General features: G+C 50.1%; 1 protein-coding gene across 7 annotated transcripts in view; it reads left to right on the forward strand.

Moving 5' to 3' along the window:
* Positions 1 to 11076, forward strand: part of Ptpru (protein tyrosine phosphatase receptor type U) — a 71162-nt gene extending 60086 nt beyond the window's left edge. For all 7 annotated transcript variants that reach the window (XM_048434201.3, XM_048434203.3, XM_048434204.3 and 4 more), the window contains 9 exons: positions 520 to 674; positions 2857 to 2992; positions 3421 to 3570; positions 5756 to 5929; positions 6760 to 6900; positions 7794 to 7919; positions 8013 to 8170; positions 9618 to 9753; positions 9943 to 11076. In XM_048434201.3, coding sequence (XP_048290158.3) covers positions 520 to 674; positions 2857 to 2992; positions 3421 to 3570; positions 5756 to 5929; positions 6760 to 6900; positions 7794 to 7919; positions 8013 to 8170; positions 9618 to 9753; positions 9943 to 10005 — 1239 coding nt within the window. In that variant the 3' untranslated portion in view covers positions 10006 to 11076. The remainder of the gene's footprint in view (positions 1 to 519; positions 675 to 2856; positions 2993 to 3420; positions 3571 to 5755; positions 5930 to 6759; positions 6901 to 7793; positions 7920 to 8012; positions 8171 to 9617; positions 9754 to 9942) is intronic.
* The last annotated feature ends 11292 nt before the right edge of the window (positions 11077 to 22368 follow it).

The raw sequence follows: 22368 nt of genomic DNA on the forward strand, positions 1-22368 counted from the left end.
AGGTGTGATTCCTGCCCGGTGTTGTTCCCTGCTGCGAGAGGCACTGTGCTGAGCCTCTTACATGCATTGCTTAAGTCCTGTGCAGATGCATGTTTACCATCAGCCCTGTTTGGCAGATGAGAAAAGCAAGGGTCAGAAGGTTTCCTTGTGTATCAAGGTCTAGGTTGACATGTAATTACTCGATAAAAATCCTCAAGATAGCTCAGTGGGCAAAAGCGCTTGCTTTGCAAGCCTGACAACTCCTGAGTCACAGCGCTCTTCCATTGACATGGCAGCTCAGGGACTATGTGGGTGCCGGGCAGTGTAGCTTTAAGGATCTGGTGGACTCAGTCCAAACACAGATTGTGTCCCTCGTCAGCCTCAGCAGAGGGGATCGTCTACCCCGGGCCTTCAGATCCTCCTCCCCGTACAATGGATGTGGATACTTGCCTTGCCAAGGAGGAATGAGCAGAGCCTGGCACACAGCAGGTGTCTGGTGGGTGCTGCTGGCACTGACTCTCACCCCTGTGGTTCCCACAGAGAGGCTACTCGACCCGACACGAGGTCCGCCAGTTCCATTTCACAGCGTGGCCAGAGCACGGCGTCCCCTACCATGCCACGGGGCTGCTGGCCTTCATTCGGCGTGTGAAGGCTTCCACTCCCCCAGATGCTGGCCCCATTGTCATCCACTGCAGGTGGGAGCACTGGGATTCCAAGGAGACCGGCCAGGGTGTGGGGAGCTGGGCTGGACTGGGGCGGGTTCAAGATCCCTAAAGAGGACTGGACTTGGGTTCAGCTTGCTTGGAGATAGAGGATAAGAAAGAATGACTCACCCAAGATCTGGAGGGATTTGGCTCTGAGGCTGGCACCCCATGGAACCCCTTTACCAGAGATGAAGAGTACTGGAACCTGCAAGCCTACAGCCCCTATGGCTTATCCTGGCTCCTTTGTGGGAATTATCACCAGCTCACCAAATGCCACATGGCTGATTTTCCATGCCCTACAGCCTTCTGGCTAGAATCTGTCTTTCCCTTCCTTCCTTCCTTCCTTCCTTCCTTCCTTCCTTCCTTCCTTCCTTCCTTCCTTCCTCCCTCCCTCCCTCCCTTTCTTCCTTCCTCCCTCCCTCCCTCCCTCCCTCCTTCCCTCCCTCCCTCCCTCCCTCTCTTCCTTCTATCTTTCTGTCTGTCTCTTTCTCTTCAGAGCTCATTAAGATAGCATCTAAGAATAAATTCCAACTGATACAGAAAGTCTGTCATGGAAAGTGTAATTTGTATCGTGAACAGTGTGCCTGCAACTGATGATTTTACTAACTGAACCACGAGCTCAGTTTTCTCAGATTGAATAACAGAGCGTGGGGGTGGGAGACAAGCCCAAGGACCTGAGTTTGATCCCCAGCACCTATGCAAAATGCTGGCTGTGAGGGCATGTGCTTGCAATCCCGGTTTTGGGAGACAGAGATAGGAAAGTACCTGTCCCTCACTAGCCAGTCTGCCATAACTAGCAAGCCCCAGGGCCCAGTGGGAGACTCTGGCTCACAAGGACAATGTGTAGTGCTCCTGAGGAGTGACAATTGATGTTGATCTCTGGCTTCTGACATGCTTGCACATGTATAAAAGTATTAATCCCCCACTGTACGTACGTACACACACACGCACACATACACACACAAAGTTCTGGAATGTTCCCAGAGCAATGGCAATCTGATTTCTTCCTTGTAGTAAGTCCCCCGGTGTGAGCTTTCTGCTGTGTGACTTTCTCTTCTCACCTTGGTGTGTGAGGTCCGTCCACACAGCATCACTTTCTAGGGTGTACAAACCCCTGTGTATCTGTCTGCCTCTTGGTACTAGAGATTTTGCTGGTTTTAACCAGAAACAGTGCTGTTAAAATAAAATACAACACTAAGGTTGTTCTAACACAGTGGTTCTCAACCTTCCTAATGCTGCGACCCTTTAATACCGTTCCTCATGTTGCGGTGACCCCCAGCCATAAAATTATGTTGCTGATTCATAACTGTAATTTTGTGCTGCTGTTATGATTCGTAATATAAATATCTGATATGCAGAATATTTGATATGTGACCCCAAGGGGTCGCAACTCACAGGTTGAGAACAGCTGTTCTGAGGTGTGGCTCTTTGATAGAAAATGCACATATGTCGCTGTGGGCTGTATTTAGGGGCAGAAATGCCGTCTGTGAACTTTCAGCCCTACTGGATGCTGCTCAGGTCTCTCAAAGTACCTGTGTGATTTGAGCTGTGTCATCCTTGCTAATGCTTTGATGATGCCGTCTTCAAAGCTGGAATCTTGGGGCATCCTTCCCAACCTGCCTCCTCATCAACACCGTTCCTGGTGTCAGTGATAAATCCAACACAGCCCTGCGCTTGCTGCGCTCCGGGGGAGTTAGGGAGCTGGCCACACAAATAGGGACCATGTCGCAAGCATTTTAACAGAAGCTAGCCATATTGCTCTGAGACTTTGGAAGAGAGCTGTGTGTCTAGAAGTGTTGGAAGCTCCACTGGGGATGTGGCTGACTATGAATGTGTGGGGTTTTGAAGGATAAGCAGGAGCCTGGGATATCCAAGGGGAATGTGTGTTCTTAGGTTGAACTCTGAGCATCATCTCCAACCCTTCCTGAGTTTTGTCAGAGAAGTTGAACCAGCCTCACTTCCATGTTCTCCCATCCTCTTTCCGTCCTTTCCTTCCCCAGATCTTGCTCTATGCTCCCAACTGTGTCTCCTGCCATGTTATATGGAACTCCAGCTCCACAGCCCCTCCTTTTTGGAGTGTTCCTAACCCCTAAGTTTTATAACTCTGGCAGACACCCTGGTCTCCCCTTCTTTTCTTCTCCCTGATGTCGCGCTGGCCTTCTCTTCCCCTCAGTGCAGGCACTGGCCGCACAGGCTGCTACATCGTCCTGGATGTGATGCTGGACATGGCCGAGTGTGAGGGCGTCGTGGACATTTACAACTGCGTGAAGACCCTCTGTTCCCGGCGGGTCAACATGATCCAGACTGAGGTTCGGACCAGCCCTGTCCCCGACCTCTCCCCTCCATCTAGGGCTCAGGGCCTCTGTCATGGAGCTCAGACTGGAGTAACATGTCTTCAGGGCATCTTAAACTCTTCTGCCCCAGGACCATCTCAAACATGGCAGTGCTGGTGGTAGGTGGGGGGCTCGTAGGTCTCCAAACCTCACTTCATGGTGTGATGGTGGCGGGCTCTGGAGTCACATGTACCAGGGTTTGTGTCCTCAGTAGATCTGGGACTTTGGACTGTCCCTCACCGCACAGATGGCCAGCTGGGAACATTCCCGGGATGCAGTAGAGATGAACTGATATGTTCAGCTGAGCACCCCTGCCTCAGCCGTGGGCTTGTTTCTCCTTCATCCTGGGTAGAGCTCAGCTTCCAGTCTTCTCCTCATCCCTCCATTCTCATCTCTTGTCCCAGGAACAATACATCTTCATCCATGATGCAATCCTGGAGGCCTGCCTGTGTGGGGAGACCACCATCCCTGTCAATGAGTTCAAGGCCACCTACAGGGAGATGATCCGGATTGACCCTCAGAGCAATTCTTCCCAGCTGCGGGAGGAATTCCAGGTGGGGAATGTATGTTGATGTGGGGTGTGTGTATAAGTGTGAGGTGTGGGGTGTATGTGTAAAGTTGGGTGTTTGTATACAGGGCATACTTGGATATATATGTGTGTGTGTGTGTGTGTATGTGTTGTGTGATGAATGTGTAGAAAAATTAGGTATGTGTGTGTATAGGAGTGGGGTGTGATGTGTGTGTGTGTATGTGTTGTGTGATGAATGTGTAGAAAAATTAGGTATGTGTGTGTATAGGAGTGGGGTGTGTGAGTATATATAGGGTTGTGTGAGTATGTGTATAGGGGTGGGGTTTGGGCGTGTTTGTGGGTATGTGCAGTGTGTGAGAATATGTATATGTATAGATTGAGGTATGTGAGTATGTATGTATTTGTGTGCAGGTATGGGGTGTCTGAGTGTGTATACAGGAGTGGGGTTTGTGTGTGTGCATAGATGTGAGGTATGTGTACATAGATGCGTACATAGATGTGGGGTGTGTGGGTGTATATAGAGGAGTGGTGTGTGTGTTGTGTCTGCGCGCGCTCTGGGAGATCCTCAGTGCTCTAGCTTTCAAGGGTCAGTCAGGAAGGACTGACTTGAGACCCAGCTAGAGGGACAGAGTCGGGTGACTGGAAAGGACTTTGAGACAATGAAGGACATGAGTTAGAGCAGCTGTGACCCCAGGCTTTTGGGGTCAGATAAATGTGGGTTCAGATCTTGGTTTACCTTGAGGAGCTGGAAGGAACCTGGGCAAGTCACCTCACCTCTCTAAGCTCTCTTGCCACCTAGGAAAGATAGGAAATTCCCGTCGCCCAGCAGGTGCGTGGCCAGCAGGATTTTCCCAGTGTCCTAAGGAAGCTAGCTCAGGGGCCCCTGCAGGCACGAAGGGTGAAGGCGCCATTAGCCACAGCGGGATCCAGGGACTCAAGCGATAATGCTACACTTGGTCTCTGCCCATCCTTGGTTCATCTGTTTTTGTTTGTTTTGTTTTGTTTTTGAGACATTCTTACATAGCCCAGGCTGGTCCTGAACTTGTGGTGTGTGCAGGGATGACCTTGAGTTCCTGATACTTCTGCCTTTACCTCCCCAGTGCTGTAATTATATAATTATAGGTGTGCACCACGAGCTCAGAACTGTGTACTGGGGGGTGGTGACCGAGGACAACAATAGATAGTCTGCCTCTTTTTTTTTTTTAGGTATATAACTTGCCAAGTAACCCAGGCTGGGCAGCCAGGAAGTCCTAGGGGATCTAGGGGTTCTGTCTCCCATTACTGGGATGACAGTTTGTGCCAACATAATTAGCTTTTTATTTTATTATTATTATTTTTTAAAAAATATGGGTTCTGGGATTAAGCTCGGATCCTCATGCTAGACCCAGGCTCTGGTGCTCTGTTTTAGGTGGGGCCAGGTTCACCATGCCACAGACTTCTCTCCAGAGGAATCTGCTGATCTCTGGGTGCCAGAGACCCTGGGGTTCTCTCCACTCAGAGTTCCTATCCCTCAGTCATACGGCTCCTGCCAATTGTGGAGTTCTGGAGCCAGCTTAGGGTGACCTGGAAATGTGACTAATGATTCCCGGAGAGAGGTGTCAGCTTTGGGGATCAGGACAGACTTGGGGTCCTGGGAGGAATCCCCAAGAATAAGAGAGAAACCGAGACTCTGGCACATGAAACCTGAAGGCAGGGTGTAGAGATACCATAGCCCTGGCTAGGACCTGGGCCAGGTGCTCAGGATTACATTCTGTCTAGACGTCTGTGCCCAAGGCGCCTGCCTCATCTCTTGGGTCGGCTCTAGGAAGAGGTGGGGTTCAGGCGTGCATCTTTGAAAGCACTGACAAAATACTGCTGATCCTCTCTGGGCCTGCCACACACCGAGCCCTGGGTCTGCCAGGTTCTGCTCATTGCCTGGTCTCCTGGTGCCCCAAGAAAATGGCGCATCGTTTTCCCATTTCACACGTGAGAAAAGTAAGTCACTTATCCAAGGCCACACTGGCTCAGGGTGACAGATGCTTGTCCCAAAGCTCAGTCTAGGCCCTCCGTGGCCTGGTGATAGCAGCTTGGTTCCCTAACTTCTCTCTCTCCGGGCCTCAGTTTCTCCATTCACAACACAGACTTAATTATCTAGCCTAAGATCCTTCGTGGAGTGGTGAGGAGACCCTGATAGCCCTGGCCATGCTCTGTCCTTGCTTCCTTCTCCGCAGACGCTGAACTCGGTCACGCCGCCCCTGGACGTGGAGGAGTGCAGCATCGCCCTGCTGCCCCGGAACCGAGACAAAAACCGCAGCATGGATGTGCTGCCGCCAGACCGCTGCCTGCCCTTCCTTATCTCCACTGATGGGGACCCCAACAACTATATCAACGCGGCCTTGACTGATGTGAGAGTCCAAGGCTGCAGTGGGTCTGGAACTCCCACCCTGGGGGGGACCTGGGAGTCAATGGAGCAGAGTCCAGGGCTCTGGTAGAGGGGCAGCCCACTTCAATGCCCATTCAGTGAGACAGGCCCACAGGAGACCCTCCTACCCCATCATTCTTCTACTGGGGGCATTCAGTGCCCCCTTTCTGGTGTTTTAATCAACTTTAGTGCAGATGTGTGTGGGTGAAGTTCAGGCAGGGTTTGGCAGGATCAACCCCAGCAGAGCCTGGGACAGGGTGACTTTGACCAGGGATCACTAAGGATTTGAGGTCAGGACTTGATATGTGATATTTAGAGCTAGAGGAGTCTGTTCTGATGTCATGGGACTGTACCCAACTCTAGGACCTGGCCTGGAGTAGTGATCTGACCCCTGGTCCTTATCTAATTGTGGCCTGAGGGCACAGGAACCATTTAGCCGATGCATTGCCTGTCCCTGACCCAAGGGACTTCACTCTCTTTACTTCCTGGGCATTGCAAACAGAAAAAGACATGGGTGCTGTGTCTTGTGGGACTGGGGATGATGTCCTCTGAGAAGGAAGAGTCTGTGAGTATCAGTCCTGCACCTCTCCCCTCTCAAAGCCAATTGAGAGAGAAGTACAGGAGACAGACAGATGGAGATCAAATGCTGCGGGGAAACAGGGGAGGACGTCTGAGGGAAGGGGTCAGCTGGGGTCTGTTTGGGGTGGTCCAGTCCTCAGGGAAGCCTCTGGTCACCTATGCCTATGCGCTGACTTCTTGGAGATACTGGTTGGAGCCATCAGAGGCCCCCGCTGAGTGCCGTGTCCCCTGCAGAGCTACACACGGAGCGCAGCCTTCATCGTGACCCTGCACCCACTGCAGAGTACCACACCGGACTTCTGGCGACTGGTCTACGACTATGGCTGCACCTCCATCGTCATGCTCAACCAGCTCAACCAGTCCAACTCCGCCTGGGTGAGGCTGGCCAGGGTCACGGGGCACGTATAGTAGCCCCCGTCCCCAAGGTCGAGAGCAGGAGTCACACCCCCGCCCAGGGCCTTGGTTTCCTAATCTACAAACAAGCGTTTCAGGCTGGACCAACTCTCTCCTTTTTAGTGAGCATCTGCCGTAAGCCAAGGACTATTGTGCACACTTGGTCTCATTTACGGTCGACAGTGGCCTCTGGATAGAGGCTTCAGGGCAGAAAAGGAATTAAGACCCACAGAGAGGAGGAGCTTTCTCCAAGGTCACATAGTGGGAGGTGACAGTGCTCTGCTCCCCCACCGTGGGGTGTTCCTCTCAGTTTCTGCTCTTGCAGTAGCACCCCTAAACTGCCTACCCTGGGGCCTTTGAGGTAAAGCAAATTCAAGCCTCCTGCTTTGTCTTTGACTCAGGGTAGGCTGTGTTACCTATTTATGCCTGTCTCTAGTGTGGTCTACAGGGGAGGTGTGGGAATGAAGCCATGTCCTAGCATCAGGAGCCACTCTGTCCCTGAGCTGAAGCTGGGCTCGGAGATGGTGAGGAGGAGGCCTTGTTGGTTTGGGTGGGTTATCTCTGCCTCTTCTCAGGGGAAGGCAGGATACAGGAGTCCACGCACACATGTGTGCGGGATGTAGCTAGCATCTTAGAGCAGAAGTTTTCATCCACATAGCCATGGGGATCATGGCACTCTTTGTGAAGTTTCTGTGGCCTCTCTGGATGTGCCAGTGCTCTGGGCAGTGTCCTTGTGTTCTGATGGGTGAGCGGTGGAGAGATAGGTGTGCTGCAGGGGAAGCTAGAGCCAGGCACTGAGCCATGGTGGAATCCCCAGAGCTAGCACTGGGGTGGGGACTGGTTCTGCTGCACTCAGCTTTCTGTCTGTGTCCCAGCCCTGCCTGCAGTACTGGCCAGAGCCAGGCCGGCAGCAGTATGGCCTCATGGAGGTGGAGTTTGTGTCTGGCACAGCAAATGAGGATTTGGTGGCCCGAGTGTTCCGGGTGCAGAACACTTCTCGGGTGAGTATCCCGGGGACCCCAAGGACGAGAGTCTGGGTGGCGGCCAGGGCTCATTCATGCTCATGTTTCTTTGCCTGACTGCTGTGCCCCCAGCTGCAGGAGGGTCACCTGCTGGTACGGCACTTCCAGTTCCTGCGCTGGTCTGCTTACCGGGACACACCTGACTCCAGGAAGGCCTTCCTGCACCTGTTGGCTGAGGTGGACAAGTGGCAAGCAGAGAGTGGGGATGGGCGCACCGTGGTGCATTGTCTGTAAGTGCTCCTGGGTGAGAGGGTGGGTGAAGGCCTGGAGACTGACAGGGGCTCTTAGGCCTAGCACACAGGAGTCCTGCCTCCAGGGGCTATGGCTGGGACTGTCTGGTTAGCCAAGTTTAATGAGAGTCTCATCAGGATTCCTCACCCCATGAGATTACAACATACTTAAATTTTGTTTTTCATTTATATGTGCATATGTGTGTGATGGGTGGGTATGCACATGGCATAGCCCATGTCTGGAGGTCAGAGGGCAACTTTGTGGAGCTGGTTCTCAGTTTCTACCTTTACTTGGGCTCTGGGGCTCAAACCCAGATCACCAGGCTTTCATGGCAAGGGCCTTTACCCACGGAGGCATCTCACTGGTTCCACGCGGCATGCTTTAAAACCTTCTCAAAATTACCCTTATTTAATGTGTGTGCGTGCATGCACATATGCTCAGGCGTGTGTTTATGTGTGACAGTGTGCGCATGGAGGTCAGAGGACAACTTGCAGGAGTCTGCTCTTCTCTTCCACCATGAGGGTCCTGGGGGCTGAACTCAGGCCATCAGTCTTGGTGGCAAGCACCTTTACCCCACTGAGCCATCTTGTTGGCTCCATGTAGCGTACTGGTTACGACAGTGAGATTCTAGTCTTTGTTTATTCACGCACGTCTGCAGCACTTTTTTTCCAGTATATATCCCATTCATTAATTCATTAATCTATCTATTATCTATCTATCTATCTATCTATCTATCTATCTATCTATCTATCTATCTATCTATCTATCTATCTATCCATTCATATGCTCCTCTGTTCAGGAATGCATGTTCTCACGCATGTCTGGGTACAATCCCCTCTTTCCATGCTTCTTCCCACTTTGTGAGCCTCCCGGTGCCAGCTTGGGCCCCGTCCTCTGAGGCTTGCCTTTGCTTCTAGTGAGAGACTCCTGCAGCAGGAGGTCGAGGGGTGGTTAGTCTCCCATTTCCCAGAAGGCTCATGTTGAGTCACAGGAACAGGGACAAAAGGAGGGAAGGATCCCTGGTGGCCACAGGCTGAACTCAGCGCCTGGGTTTGACTGTGTGTCTCCTTTGCTGGTCCTGGCTGGTCTTCCCATCTTGCTCCAGGGCTTGTTTGCCTCTGGCTTCCTTCCCTTCTCTGTCACTTTCTCTTGAAGCGTGTCTGGATCTTTTCTGTAATCTACGGGCTGATGCTTTCTGAGGGTCTTCTGACGTCACGGCAGCTTTGGGTGTCATTCTCAGCCCTGAACTATTTTTTTAGCCTTCTGGTCCTAGGGCTGGCTTCTGAGCGCCGTGTCTCATCCCTCCTAGTCCACCCTCCGTGACTCTTCAGTGTTACCCTCCCCTTTGGTCTCTCTGACCTTGCCCCTGCCCTTTGATTGCCTCCCTCCTTCCCTCACCCTTGGGTTCCCAGGTCCCACGCTGAACCGTTTTTTCGTTTCCTTTAGAAATGGGGGTGGCCGCAGTGGTACCTTCTGCGCCTGTGCCACTGTCTTGGAGATGATCCGCTGTCACAGCCTGGTGGATGTTTTCTTTGCTGCCAAAACGCTTCGGAACTACAAGCCCAATATGGTGGAGACCATGGTGAGGAGCCATGTCCCCAGCACAGTCACCTCAGCTCCCCATCCAAGCCCCACCAGGTTCCTCAGCAACTACGCACCCCTGCCTGGTCCCCAGCTTTGGGCTTCCATTCTAGTCCTGGGGTGTTAGACTGTCATCCTCATTTCCCTTCCCTGAAGGGTGGCCAGAGCTCAAGGTGCCCTCTTTCCCCAGGATCAATACCACTTCTGCTACGACGTGGCCCTGGAGTACCTGGAGGCTCTCGAGTTGAGATAGCAGACACCTGGCCTGGGACACCCACTGAGCACCCAGGGCGTGGCCCATCATCGCAGACTGGTGAGGAGGGCCTGTGCCCCCAACTTTGCTCAGCCATAATTCCACAGGGAGAACACTGGAGTGGACGCTGCATTATCTTGGTGACCCCCACGGGCAGGCTGCCGGCCGAGGAGGAGCTTTGCAAGACCGCAGCCAGCCCCAGCTCCAGAGGGCCCGGTAGACCTGTGCAGAGAAGCTTGAGACAATGACACTGGCCAGAACAACCAGTACTGGGCACCCTAGGCCAGGCCTCTCCACTCCATTCCAGTCCTTGGCAAGAAACGAATGGGGGCCTGCAGGGAAAGTGTCCAAGGTTTGCCCCCAGCGTGCTCCCTTATGCACATGGTGACGACTCACTGGGGCTCGGCAAGGGCTGAGTTGTCCCATCTGGCTTAGCCCCCGAGGTTCCTGAAGCTGCGACTCTTTCCTGTCTTGCCAGCGGGACACGCTGGCCATCCTGTGGCTCTGTTCTCCATCCACTGCCCCTGTGGCCCCAGGGGTGCTTTGCTCTCCTTGCTTCCCTACTTCTGCTTCTGAGCTTCCTGCAACAGGACCTGGGCCTCCCTCCTGGACTCCATCCCTGCCTGGCCCAGTATATACAGAATGTCATCTCAGCCCCTTGTCCCTAGCCTTCAGGCCTCCATGGCTCAGCCCTGCTCAGCTTGGGCCTGTGACAATCCACAAGGCTGAATCACAGCCCCCAGGGTTGAGGTCCCTGTGGCTCTTGGTGAGACTGCCGCTGGGTTGAGGCAGGGGAGAGCAGGGCTGGTGACGGCTCCCAGAGTTTGGAGAAAGAGGGTGCTATGGGATGGAGGATCAGTGATCAGTACTTTTTTTGTTGTTATTTTGTTTTTGATGGGAGGGTGGGAAGTTCTCTTTATAATGGGGTAGGCCACACCCCCATTTCGTGCCTCAATTTCCCCATCTGTAAACTGTAGATATGACTACTGACCTACCTCACAGGGGGCTGTGGGGAGGTGTAAGGTAATGTTTGTAAAGCGCTTTGTAAATAAACGAGCTCTCTGAATGCCACCCGGTGGCTCTGTGTGTGACTGACCAGCCTGATGGTGCCAAGACGCTAGGTTTGCTTTGGTTTTTCTGTCCACCAAGACAGCAGAGATATGGACCAGGGCATCGCTCAGAGTCTCTCCACAGAGGTGGCTGCAGGAGACCCTAGTTCTGTTGCCTTTACTAGGTAGTAAGTACTTACTGCATTCCTGCAACACAGTACCTGACCAAGGCAGCTTAGGGGAGGAAGGGGTTATTCAGGGTTATACTGTTCAAGGGTACAGTCCACCATAGTGAGTGTTCAAGTTTGAACAAAAGCATCTTGGAGAAAAAAGTGTATATTTCATCTTACAGGTTGCAAGCCACCATCGAGGGAAGTCAAGGCAGAAACTCAGGGAGGGAGCTTGTGTTGGCTTGCTTCCAGACTCACGCTCAGCTATTTTACATAGCCCAGGCCCACCTGCCTAGGGATGGTACTGTCCACAGTGGGCTGGGCTCTCTCACATCATCCGTTAAGCAAAACCAGTGCCTCACAGTCACGTGGTCACGAGCCAATGGGATCGAGGCGACTCTTCCATTGAAGTTGCCTTTCCCAGGTGTGTCAGGTTGATGATCAGAATGAGGTGTCACAGTGGGGGAGGCATGGGACAGGGGCTCCAAGAAGCTGGTAACATTGCATCTGCAGCCAAGAAGCAGAGGACACGGATTGAGGAGACGCCTTAATGGGTAAGAGTGCTTGCGGTCCAAGTGTGAGAGCCTGAGTTTGAGTCCTCAGCACCCACAAAGAAGCTGGGCATGGCTGCATGCGTCTACAATCCCAGCATTGGAGGGTGAGGACAAATGAGCCCTGGGAGTTCACTGGCTGGCCGGCCACCCAAAATGGTGAGCTTCAGGCCAACGGGAGAGAATAATGTGGTCAGCAATAGAGGAAGACCCCAGATGTCCTCTGGCTTTTGCACGTGCACATATGGAAATGTGTCACCCCTAAAATGAAGGAGCAGACAAGCTAGGCGGTGGTGGCGCATACCTTTAATCCCAGCACTTGGGAGGCAGAGGCAGGTGGGTCTCAGTGAGTTTGTGGCCAGCCTGGTCTACAGAGCGAGTTCCAGGACAGGCAGGACTATTGCACAGAGAAACCCTGTCTCGAAAAACAAGACAAAACATACACAAAAAAAGGAACAGACAGTGGTGAACATTGACCCTCGGTTCTCTTTCTCCCTTTTGTTGGCTCCAAGACTCCAGTCCATGGAACAGTACCTCCCACAGTTGAGGTGGGTCTTCTCTTCTCGGTGAACCAGATAGCGGTATGCCTAGAGGCTTGATGGTATCAACCAGCAGGCTTCTCAAGCTGTTCCTCAGGCAATGGGCTTCATCCTGAGGTCTCAAGCTGCTTGTTATCCAGGGCGGGGGTGGGGCGTGGAGTGGGGGTGGGAGGGGCTGGGTCAAGTTCAGCTCTGTTGTTCCGAGAGAGGTTCAGCCTTTGGCATCAGGCAGACGGATCTCAGGTAGGTCATCTGGGGGCCTGATGTGGGTCAACTGCCCTCTCTGGGCTTCAGTTTCTCTTCTGTAAATGAGAACAATCTTGTTAGGATCTAATGAGATGGTGATGGAGGCCCCCTGGAAGGGCTGAAAGGGCTCATTTGCTCAATGTATGGTAGATATGGAACAGGAAGAGGCATCCCTGCTGAACATGCTTGTCCAGCTGCCCTGGGTCAGCCCACTCCCAACCTCAGGCTCCTTCATGGGGACCCAGGTCACCTCTGGCTCTGTCACAAGCTTGCTGTGTATGTGTCCTTGGACAAAACACTTCTTGTTCTGTATTTCTTCACAGGAAAACTGGCTTTGTGATACACGGATTCAATTCTCACACTACCTGACCTACTGTGAGTCCACGGAGGGCTTCTTCAGATGGCTCCCAGTTCAGTTTTCTCTAGTCTGAGCTAAAATTTCATTAGGTGGTGGTGGTGGAGAGATAGCTCAGCAGTTAAGAACATACACTGCTCTTTTAGGGGACCTGCCATTCCATCTCTGGGGGATCCAAGACCTCTTGTCTCTGAGGGCACCTGCACTCATATATATGGACATATTTGCATACACATAAATAAAAAATAATTGGGCAGTTAGGGTTGACCTGGCTTGCCTATAGGCTGACCCCCGCCCACCTCATTCTGAGCTGACCTGTAAGCCTTACCTGCTGGATTCAAATGTGCATTAGAGAGACAGGTCAATGTTGACTGAGTGTTTTCTGTCCTGCCTGGTCCCTGCAATCGTTAAGTCCCAAAAAAGTCACACAGAGGTCCACATTAACTATAAACTGATTGGCCCATTAGCTCAGGCTTCCTATTAACTCTTATAACTTATATTAACCCATTATTCTTGTCTATGCTAGCCACATGACTCAGTACCTTTTTTCAGCGAGGCAATCACATCTTGCTTCTTCTGTTTTGGGCTCACAACTGCAGAAGGAACTTCCTTCATCCCAGAATTCTCCTGTTCTCCTTGACCTGCCTCTACTTTCTGTCTGGTTGCTGGCCAATCGGCATTTATTTTAAGCATAATTGACAGAATATAGACATTTGTCCCACACCAGGTCAAGATATGGACTATGATTTGCTTGGACCAATAGAATGTGGTGGAAATGGCAAAGTGTGGCGTTCAGGACCCAGACCTGAGGCACTCATTTTCGCCTTGTCCTGGAACCCTGCCCGATAAGGAAGCCTGTGTAGCGTCCTGGATGACTGAGAGCCCCTGGAGGGGACACAGTACATCCCCTGTCAGTACTAGCTGCCAGGCCTATCAGTGAAGCCATCGTCAACCTTTCAGTCCAGCTGATCTGGTGGGTAAGTGTGATTAATTAGAAGAGGCTGCCTGACCAGCCTCTAGTACCTGGAGCGATTATAAACATGTGTTTCTTATGCAGGAAGTATGGGGATCATTTGTTACACACCAAAAGCTTACTGGTACATGTATGTGGTAGGTGCAGACATTGCTTTTTTTCTTTGACCCACACTGTTGAACTTAAGGACAGGAAATGCTTCTGTGTTTACCTTGCTGTATTCATTGTCTAACAAAGGCTTGTCTTGAAGCTGGTGTTCCAGGATTCCTAGCATTTGGAGGGAAGGAAGCGAGGAAGTGTGTGTCTGCTTGCCTGAATTCACAAGTCTTTCAGAGGAGTTGGGACCTGGCTAGGTATTGAGAGGAGAGCCAGTTCCAGAACCAGCAAGCCACGGGTGTTTCTTCTGACCCCACAGTCAATGAGGAGGTGGACTATGCATGCTCCCCTAAACCCCCCAATGAATACAGAGTCCCCTAACACTCACAATGAGTACACGGTACTCTAAATACACCCCATGGATACACAGTCCCCTAAGCACCCCACAATGAAGTGGTGGACTATGCATGCTCCCCTAAACCCCCCAATGAATACACGGTCCCCTAAACACCCACAATGAGTACACGGTCCTCTAAACACACCCATGGATACACAGTCCCCTAAGCACCTCTCAATGAATACACTGTTCCCTAAACACCCCACAATGAATATACGGTCCCCTAAACACTCCCCACGAACACATGGTCCCTTAAACACCCACAATGAATACACAGTCCCCTAAACACCCTGCAATGAATACACTGTCCTCTAATATACCCCACAATGAATGCACGGTCCCCTAAACACTTCACAATGAATACATGTTTCCCTAAACACTTCACAATGAATACATGGTCCCATAAACACCCCACAATGAATACAATGGTGCCCTTTTGCAGGATTAGCTATGAGGCAAAATATTTAAAAAGTCGGAATATATACCACTTTTTACTGACACAATTGTCCTTTGATAAAGGATGTTTCATATCATACTATGGGCAACTCCCGACTTACAATAGTTCAACTTAATGATTTTTTGGTGTGTGTGTGTGCGTGCCCCAGAATGTGTGTGGAGGTTAGAAAAAAGTTTGCAGGAGTTAATTCTCTCCTCTACCACGTGGATCCTAGGGATGGAACTTGGGTCATCTGGCTTGGAAGCAAACATCCTCATCTGACGAGCTATCTCACTAGCCTTTAATATATTAGTGCACACTCTCTAGTGATACTGAGTGCTGGTCATGTGACCAGAGGACAAGTCACCCCTACTCTCTGGGTGCTGCCATGATGCTAGGTGGTTAGGTAGGTTAAAGGTGCTTTTGACTTAGGAGAATTTCAATTTATGATGGGATCTCACAGTGGAAGTCAAGATCTGGAACCAAGGTCCTGGTGAACAGGACAGCGTCTGCTACTTTCTACTGACAACAAATCTTGTGTGTGTGAGTGTGCATGTGCATGAATGCTTCAGGTCACATAAAAAAAAAAAGGAGGATTAAAACCCATGTCATATGACTCCAAAGCCACGGCTCTTATAATCGGTCCAGAAATTCCTGGGGATTTGGACCCAAACCACATCAGCTGCTGGACATTTCTCTCAGGCAGGACTCAAGGACTCAGCCTTCTTGATACTCAGTGGAAGTTACAGAGGCCGGGAGTGGGTTTAACCCTGGCTCACAACCGAAGGGCGCCCTGCGCTCAGTGTTTTGGTGTTTTGTTCCCTGTAGACCTGTAGACACTGTTGCTGAATGAATGATTGAAGGCCTCCAATCCGCAGACGGGGGCGGGGCGGGGGGGGGAGCCTGACTCAGCAGGAGCCAAGGAGCTGGAGAGTCTTTTCAAGAAAATAAAATGCGGCTCAGCTCACCTCCCACTTCTCCCAGGGGTGGGAGGAAGGAATCTGTCCAGGAATTTTGTCTTCTGTTACTTTGGAAGTGGAACAATGTGGCTTTCTTGAGCTGTGTTTGGTATGTGACTGCGTTTTCTTTTTTAAGCAAGAGAGAGACGATGTTGATTCCTTAGGGCCCAGGCCCAGGCAAGCTGCTTTTAGGAACTCACTTCTCTGTCTCTTCCTTGACAACTGTCGGCTCCCCCAGCCATGTTCCACTCCTCTTCCACCCCTTCTACCCCTCCCCCACCCTCCTCAACCACCCCCTTTTCTACCCTTTCCACACCCCCACCCCTTCCACACTTCCCCAGTCCCATCTGCTTCTCTCCCTGTGTACCATTTGCTGATTTATCACCCCCGAGCTCTGAATACACCCGTCTTTGCCCCGCATTGGTATTGGACCTGGTTCCTTCACAGTTTTGTCAGAGGGAGCAATGCTAGAACCAGTCAGCAGAGGCTCTAGACCTATACCAGGGTGGTTCGTAGTGGGGAAGGCCTTTCCTTCCTGGGTCTGGTTCTCCTACTTTCCTCTTTGTTTCCCTACCACAAAGACAAAGACCCAGTTCCCATCTCCTCTGTGACCCGTGTGGGACAGCTCCAGATGTCCCACCAGGCTTCCCTGTCCACACTTGGAAGTCACTTTTTTTTTTTTTTTTTTTGAACAGGGTTTCTCTGTCGCTTTGGAGCCTGTCCTGGAACTAGCTCTTATAGACCAGTCTGGACTCGAACTCACAGAAATCCACCTGCCTCTGACTCCTGAGTGCTGGGTTTAAATTCCGTCCAGCTGGAAGTCACTTTCATAGAAAAATACATACATGCTTGGACCATGCTCCCACTTCGAGGGGTTAGTATAGGCCAGGCTAGCCCACTTGGCCTGGCCAATTTCTTAGCCACTGCGGTGGCTGCATGTTCTGGGGGTCATGTCTCCCTGGTAGTGGAAGTCTGAACTGACTGAATGAGAGAGGACAATCTCCTAATGCCTCTAGTCTTTAAAAGTAAACATTGCCAGGTAGTGGTGGTACATGCCTTTAATCCCAGCACTGGGGTGTGGGGGGGGGCAGAGGCAGGTGGATCTCTGAGTTCAAGGCCCATCAAGTCTACAGAGTGAGTTCCAGGACAGCCAGGACTGTTATACAGAGAGACTCTGTCTCAAAAAAATCAAATAAAGAAATAAAAGTCTTAGGGCTGGAGAAATGGCTCAGCGGTTAAGAGCACTGACTGCTCTTCCAGAGGACCTGGGTTCAATTCCCAGCACCCACATGGCAGCTCACAACTGTCTGAAAAATCCAGTTCCAGGGGATCTGACACCTTCGCACCAATGCACATAAAAAGGTAAATAAATCATAAAAATTAAAAAAAAAGAAATAAAAGTCTTTAACACTTATTTATTCACTTTCATCTGTCTGTCTGTCTGTCTGTCTGTCTGTCTGTGTTGCCATGGCACGTGTGTGGACAATTTACAACAGTCAGTTCTCCCCTACCATGTGGGTCTCAGGAATTGATCCGAGACTGTCAGGCAGCAATCCCCTTTATCCTCTGAGCCATCTCACCAGCCCCTCTATCTGTTTCTTTTCTTTTCTTTCTTTTTTTTTTAACCACTTATTTTTATTTTATGTGCATAGGCGTTTTGCCTGCATGTGTACCTGTGTGAAGGTAGGTGCCAGAACTCCTGGAGTCTGAGTAATGGCAGTGACGAGCTGCCACGTGGATGCTGGGAGTTGAACCTGGGTCCTTTGGGACAGCAGCGTTCTTAACCACTGAAGCATCTTTCCAGTCCCGAGCCTGCTCCTGTTTCTTATTTACTTCGCCCCTTCAGAGACTCAGCCGCTTTTCTCATTTGCTGCCTCAGGGTCTTTAGAGCTCTCTTTGGCTGCTTTAGTGATTAACTGTCACCTGCTGGATTATTATTCTCAATATTAAAATCCTCAAGTTCATGTTCATACTATTATGGACACGAGCTCTGCCTCCTGACTGGGCTCTAATTGATGCTGAATGGGGCGCAGGTGGTCCCAGGAGACAGGCTGATTGATTTCATTGTGCCCTTGGCCTTGAGCAAAGTGTTGAGCTCCTTGCCAACAGGAAGCCGGAGACTCATAATCTACAGCATGGGTGGCACTGTAATTATGCCGTCACCTGTGATGGACTTTGGTTCAATGCCAACTGAAGCACATGTCTTGCGTGTCCTGGTAGCTTCTGCACTTGGCCCTTACCTCAGTCATGGCGACTATGGGGTGTGTATGTATGTGGCAGGGCACGGAGCCCACTCCCTAGAAAGCCAGTGACAAGGCGAGGCCATTTCCCTCTCAGCTTAGATGGCAGTTGGAGAGCTGTGGTGTTTTCATGTCATCTGCGAAGGAATCTTTGATGTTATGGTGCCACCGGGATATGACTGCTGAGAAATGAATCATAAAATTTGATTGTGTGGGTTGCATCGTTAAAATTGACAACACTGCCGAGTGTCTTATGGGGAAATTTGGGGATGACTCATGGAAGACTTCAATCCTTACACTTGGAAAGGGACATTTGATTGGATTCAGTGGAATGGAGCCTCTTGGATCCTGGAGTCACCCAGAGGAGACTCTCCTGCCAACAAAAATGACTTTTTTGTGTGTATTTTGTATATCTGGGTTTTCTTTGTTTGAAAACTCTGTGATGACCTTACATGGGGCAGATGTCTTGAAAGGGAATGACAGACCTTTGAAAGACAGGTCCCAAAGACACTTGGTCACCATTGCATCCATAAACAACGCCAAATCTCACTGTGCTTCCATGGGTCAGGTGTGCACTGGGATGGAAGGGCAGATGGCTCATGGCACAACGGTGCAAAGGTTTGTTAATGGTGAGACTTGACATATCCTTGAGTGTGGCGAGTATGTGGGAGGTGATCCTAAGAATGGAAGAGATTACACTGTCATTCTGAATCCATGGTGCTGGATCGGGGATTTAATGTGCTTAGTTCTACAGCTGAAGTTGACTCTGACAGCCTACTTGGTTGCTCAGCTGAAACATGGCCATGGAGGTGACTTGGATTTCATTAGTTGAGCTGCTATAAAGTCCCATGACATAATGTGGAGGAAGGGCTTAGAAAGTTCAAGGAGGGATTTCAAAGGCTCAAGGAGACAGGTATTGGAGGGACATTTAACAGGTTTGAGATGCATAGCGCCCCCCAAACTATAGTACATAAAAAGTCTCAGAAGATAGACTCATAATAAGGTATTGGGTAATATATGAAGGAGGGGGAGAACCCGTGTGCCTTAGTTAGGGTTTCTGTTGCAGCGAAGAGACACCATGGCCACGGCAACTCTTACAAAGAAAAATGTTTAATTGAGGCGGGGGCTTACAGTTTCAGAGGTTCCGTCCACTATCACGGTGGGAAGCATGGTGGCGTTCAGGCAGACTTGGTGCTGGCTACATCTGATCAGAAGGCAATAATAAGTGGTCTGAGACTCTGGGCATTATCTTGAACATATATGAGACCTCAAAGCCTCCCTCCACAGTGACATACTTCCTCCAACAAGAATACACCTAGTTTACTTGGACCTAGTCCAACAAGGTCTTATTTCCTAATAGTGTTATTCCCTTTGAGGTCATTTTTAAAAAAAGATTTATTTATTTATTTATTTATTTATTTATTTATTTATTTATATGTACAGTATTCTGTCTGCATGTATGCCTGTAGACCAGAAGAGGACACCAGATCTCATTACAGATGGTTGTGAACCATCATGTGGTTGCTGGGAACTGAATTCAGGACCTTTGGAAAAGCAGCCAGTGCTCTTAACCTCTGAGCCACCTCTCCAGTCTGGGTCATTTTCTTTCAAACCTCCACACTGTGTCCTAGCGAAATGCTGCCATCTGTGCCCACATCTGCACACACAGTCACAGGCATTGTGTGTGCAGATGTGGACACCTTTGGCGTCCAGTATTACCTAGCATGCTCTTGTTTGTATGGGCTCCCTGATTTCATGGTAAGGACAGGGTCTTGCCTCATCAGACGCTGAATGCTTTTCCTTAATAGCCAGAGGGCAGATGGGTGCATTCCTGTGAGAGGCAGCATGGATATCCCAGAACTCAGAGTGTTGGCTCACTGGGGACTTTGGTGATGGCTGTCTGGTTATCATGTCCGAGGAAAGAGATAGATGGAATCACACACCTGTGGGTTCTGGCCTGTCTCCCAGTTCTCAGCCTTAAGCCAGTTTACCAACCAGGGTCTCTTGACCCTCTTGATCCCTGAGAGGATGCCAGGCCCCTGGGGAAACTTCCTGTAGCAATGCCATAGTATGTTCCATCTGTCTTCCTCAACCCTCCTTCACAGGGTCCTGTGGTCCTTTACTAGAATGACTGCGCTCAGGACAAGGTAGTACCTCTCTTTGGTGGTTAGTAGGCACTGATTCTGGAGCATGGGTACAGAATGCTACTGCAGCTGCCCCTGTATCCGTCAAGGTGGTGGCTTAGGTAGTTTGATGACAGATGCTCAGCTTAAGAGTCCAGTTAGCACTGGAGAGATGGTTCAGTGGTTAAGAGCACTGACTGCTCTTCCAGAGGTCCTGAGTTCAATTCCCAGCAACCACATGGTGGCTCACAGTCATCTATAATGAGATCTGGTGCCCTCTTCTGGCCAGCAAGCATACAGAACACTGTATACATAATAAATAAATAAATCTTAGAGAGAGAGAGAGAGAGAGAGAGAGAGAGAGAGAGAGAGAGAGAGAGCAGTTAGCCATTCCCTGTTTCTGAAGGAATAATTGAAATGGGCACGGTTGACCATTTCAGTTATTCAGTTATATCTTGTGCCTCTGACTCATGAAGAAAGGTCCATTACGGAAGGAAGAACCCAAGCAAAGGTTCTCAGGTTTTTCTCTCTCTGCCATGCTAGTGAACTGGATCTCCCTGTCTGCCTCTCTCAGAGACCCACAGAGATTAATGCAGGCTTGACATGCAGAAAGTGGTGACTTCTGACCCAATCCCACAAACTTGCCTATTTGGTGCCTGGGCGGGGTGTGGGGGATTTTGGAGAATGACTGGGTTATTGTACTCTTCAAGCAGTGATTCCAGCTGTCCCTGCTATCTCAGATTTTTTTTTTAAAAAAATCTTTAAAATTTTTTAATTCTTAAAAACAAGCTCATATGTGTACATCTTGCATACTGATGTACTTTCCACTTCTATTTTCCATCTCACTAGCCTTAATCCTTCTCTTGTCTCCATAAAACTCTCTCACATTCGTGTCTATTCATTTCGCTTTGCATCTACCAAGATTACCCAGGGCTATATGGGTTCGGAGCTGGCCACTGAGGTCTACTGGGCTTAGCAGAGTGCACACAACTAAAGACAGTGGTTCTCCAGAATCTACTGATAGTCAATATTTCAGAGGTAAAGGTGGGGGCTCCATGAGTCCCCTTCCCCTTCCCTGACTGATTGTTGGTAGGGCTGGTCTTGTGTGGGTCCAGAGCTGGTAAGTGCACTTGTAAGCTAATGACTAATGCTATGCTAATACCATAACTGTATTCAATCTAAGCAATGGTGTTTCACAGCCCCTCACCCTATCTTCCAGCGCTTACACAATTCCTGCCTTCTTCTTTTTCTTCTTTTCTCTTCTTCTTCTTCTTCTTCTTCTTCTTCTTCTTCTTCTTCTTCTTCTTCTTCTTCTTCTTCTTCTTCTTCCTCCTCCTCCTCCTCCTCCTCCTCCTCCTCCTCCTCCTCCTCCTCCTCCTCCTTCTTCTTCACATTGTTCCCTAAGCCTTAGAGGATATGGTGTAAGTGATGTGTTTAGAGTTCAGCTTACATTCATTGCTTATTTCCTTTATCTTTTAGAGAAAATATATTTCTTTTTATAAGCTTTGCCTGCATGTATGTATGTGCACCATGTGACCACCTGGTCCTGGGTAGGTCAGAAGAGGGCGTTAGGTCTCCTGGGACTGCAGTTGAAGACGGTTGTCAGTTGCCAGGTTAGTGCTGGGAACTGAATCCAAGTTCTCTACAAGAGTTTGTTTTCTGCATCTTGAGCAGCCATGAGCCCCTGCATCCACTACTGCTCATTGTATGCAGAGGCTTTTCTGACTAAGGCTGGACCTGCTTTTGTCTATTGGCATAACCATGGATATTTCAAATTATATTTTAGATTTATTTATCTTATGTGTATGCGTTTTGCCTGCATGTATGTATGTGTGCCATGTGCACACCCAGAGCCTGTGGAGGTCAGAAGCAGGTATCAGGTTTCCTGGAACTTGAGTTACAGATGGTTGTGAGCTACCATATGGGTGCTGGGAACCAAGCCTGGGTCTTCTGCAAGATCAGCAAATGGTCTATTGAGCTGTCTCTCTGTAGGCGGAGACTGCTCTTTCGTTTCACAGCCTCCCAGATCTGAAAAATCACACAGAAACTGTACTAATTACAACACTGTTGGGCCAATGACTCAGGCATATTTCTAGCTAGCTTTTACATCTTGAATTAACCCATTTCTATTAATCTGTGTATTGCCACTAGACGGTGGCTTATTGGAAAGTTTCTGGGTCCTTCTCCTTCGGCAGCTACATGGTGTCTCCCTGACTCTACCTACTCTCT

Source organism: Myodes glareolus, chromosome 3, assembly GCF_982192425.1.
Source record: "Myodes glareolus chromosome 3, mMyoGla1.1, whole genome shotgun sequence".
In the NCBI taxonomy this organism is placed as follows: Eukaryota; Metazoa; Chordata; class Mammalia; order Rodentia; family Cricetidae; genus Myodes; species Myodes glareolus.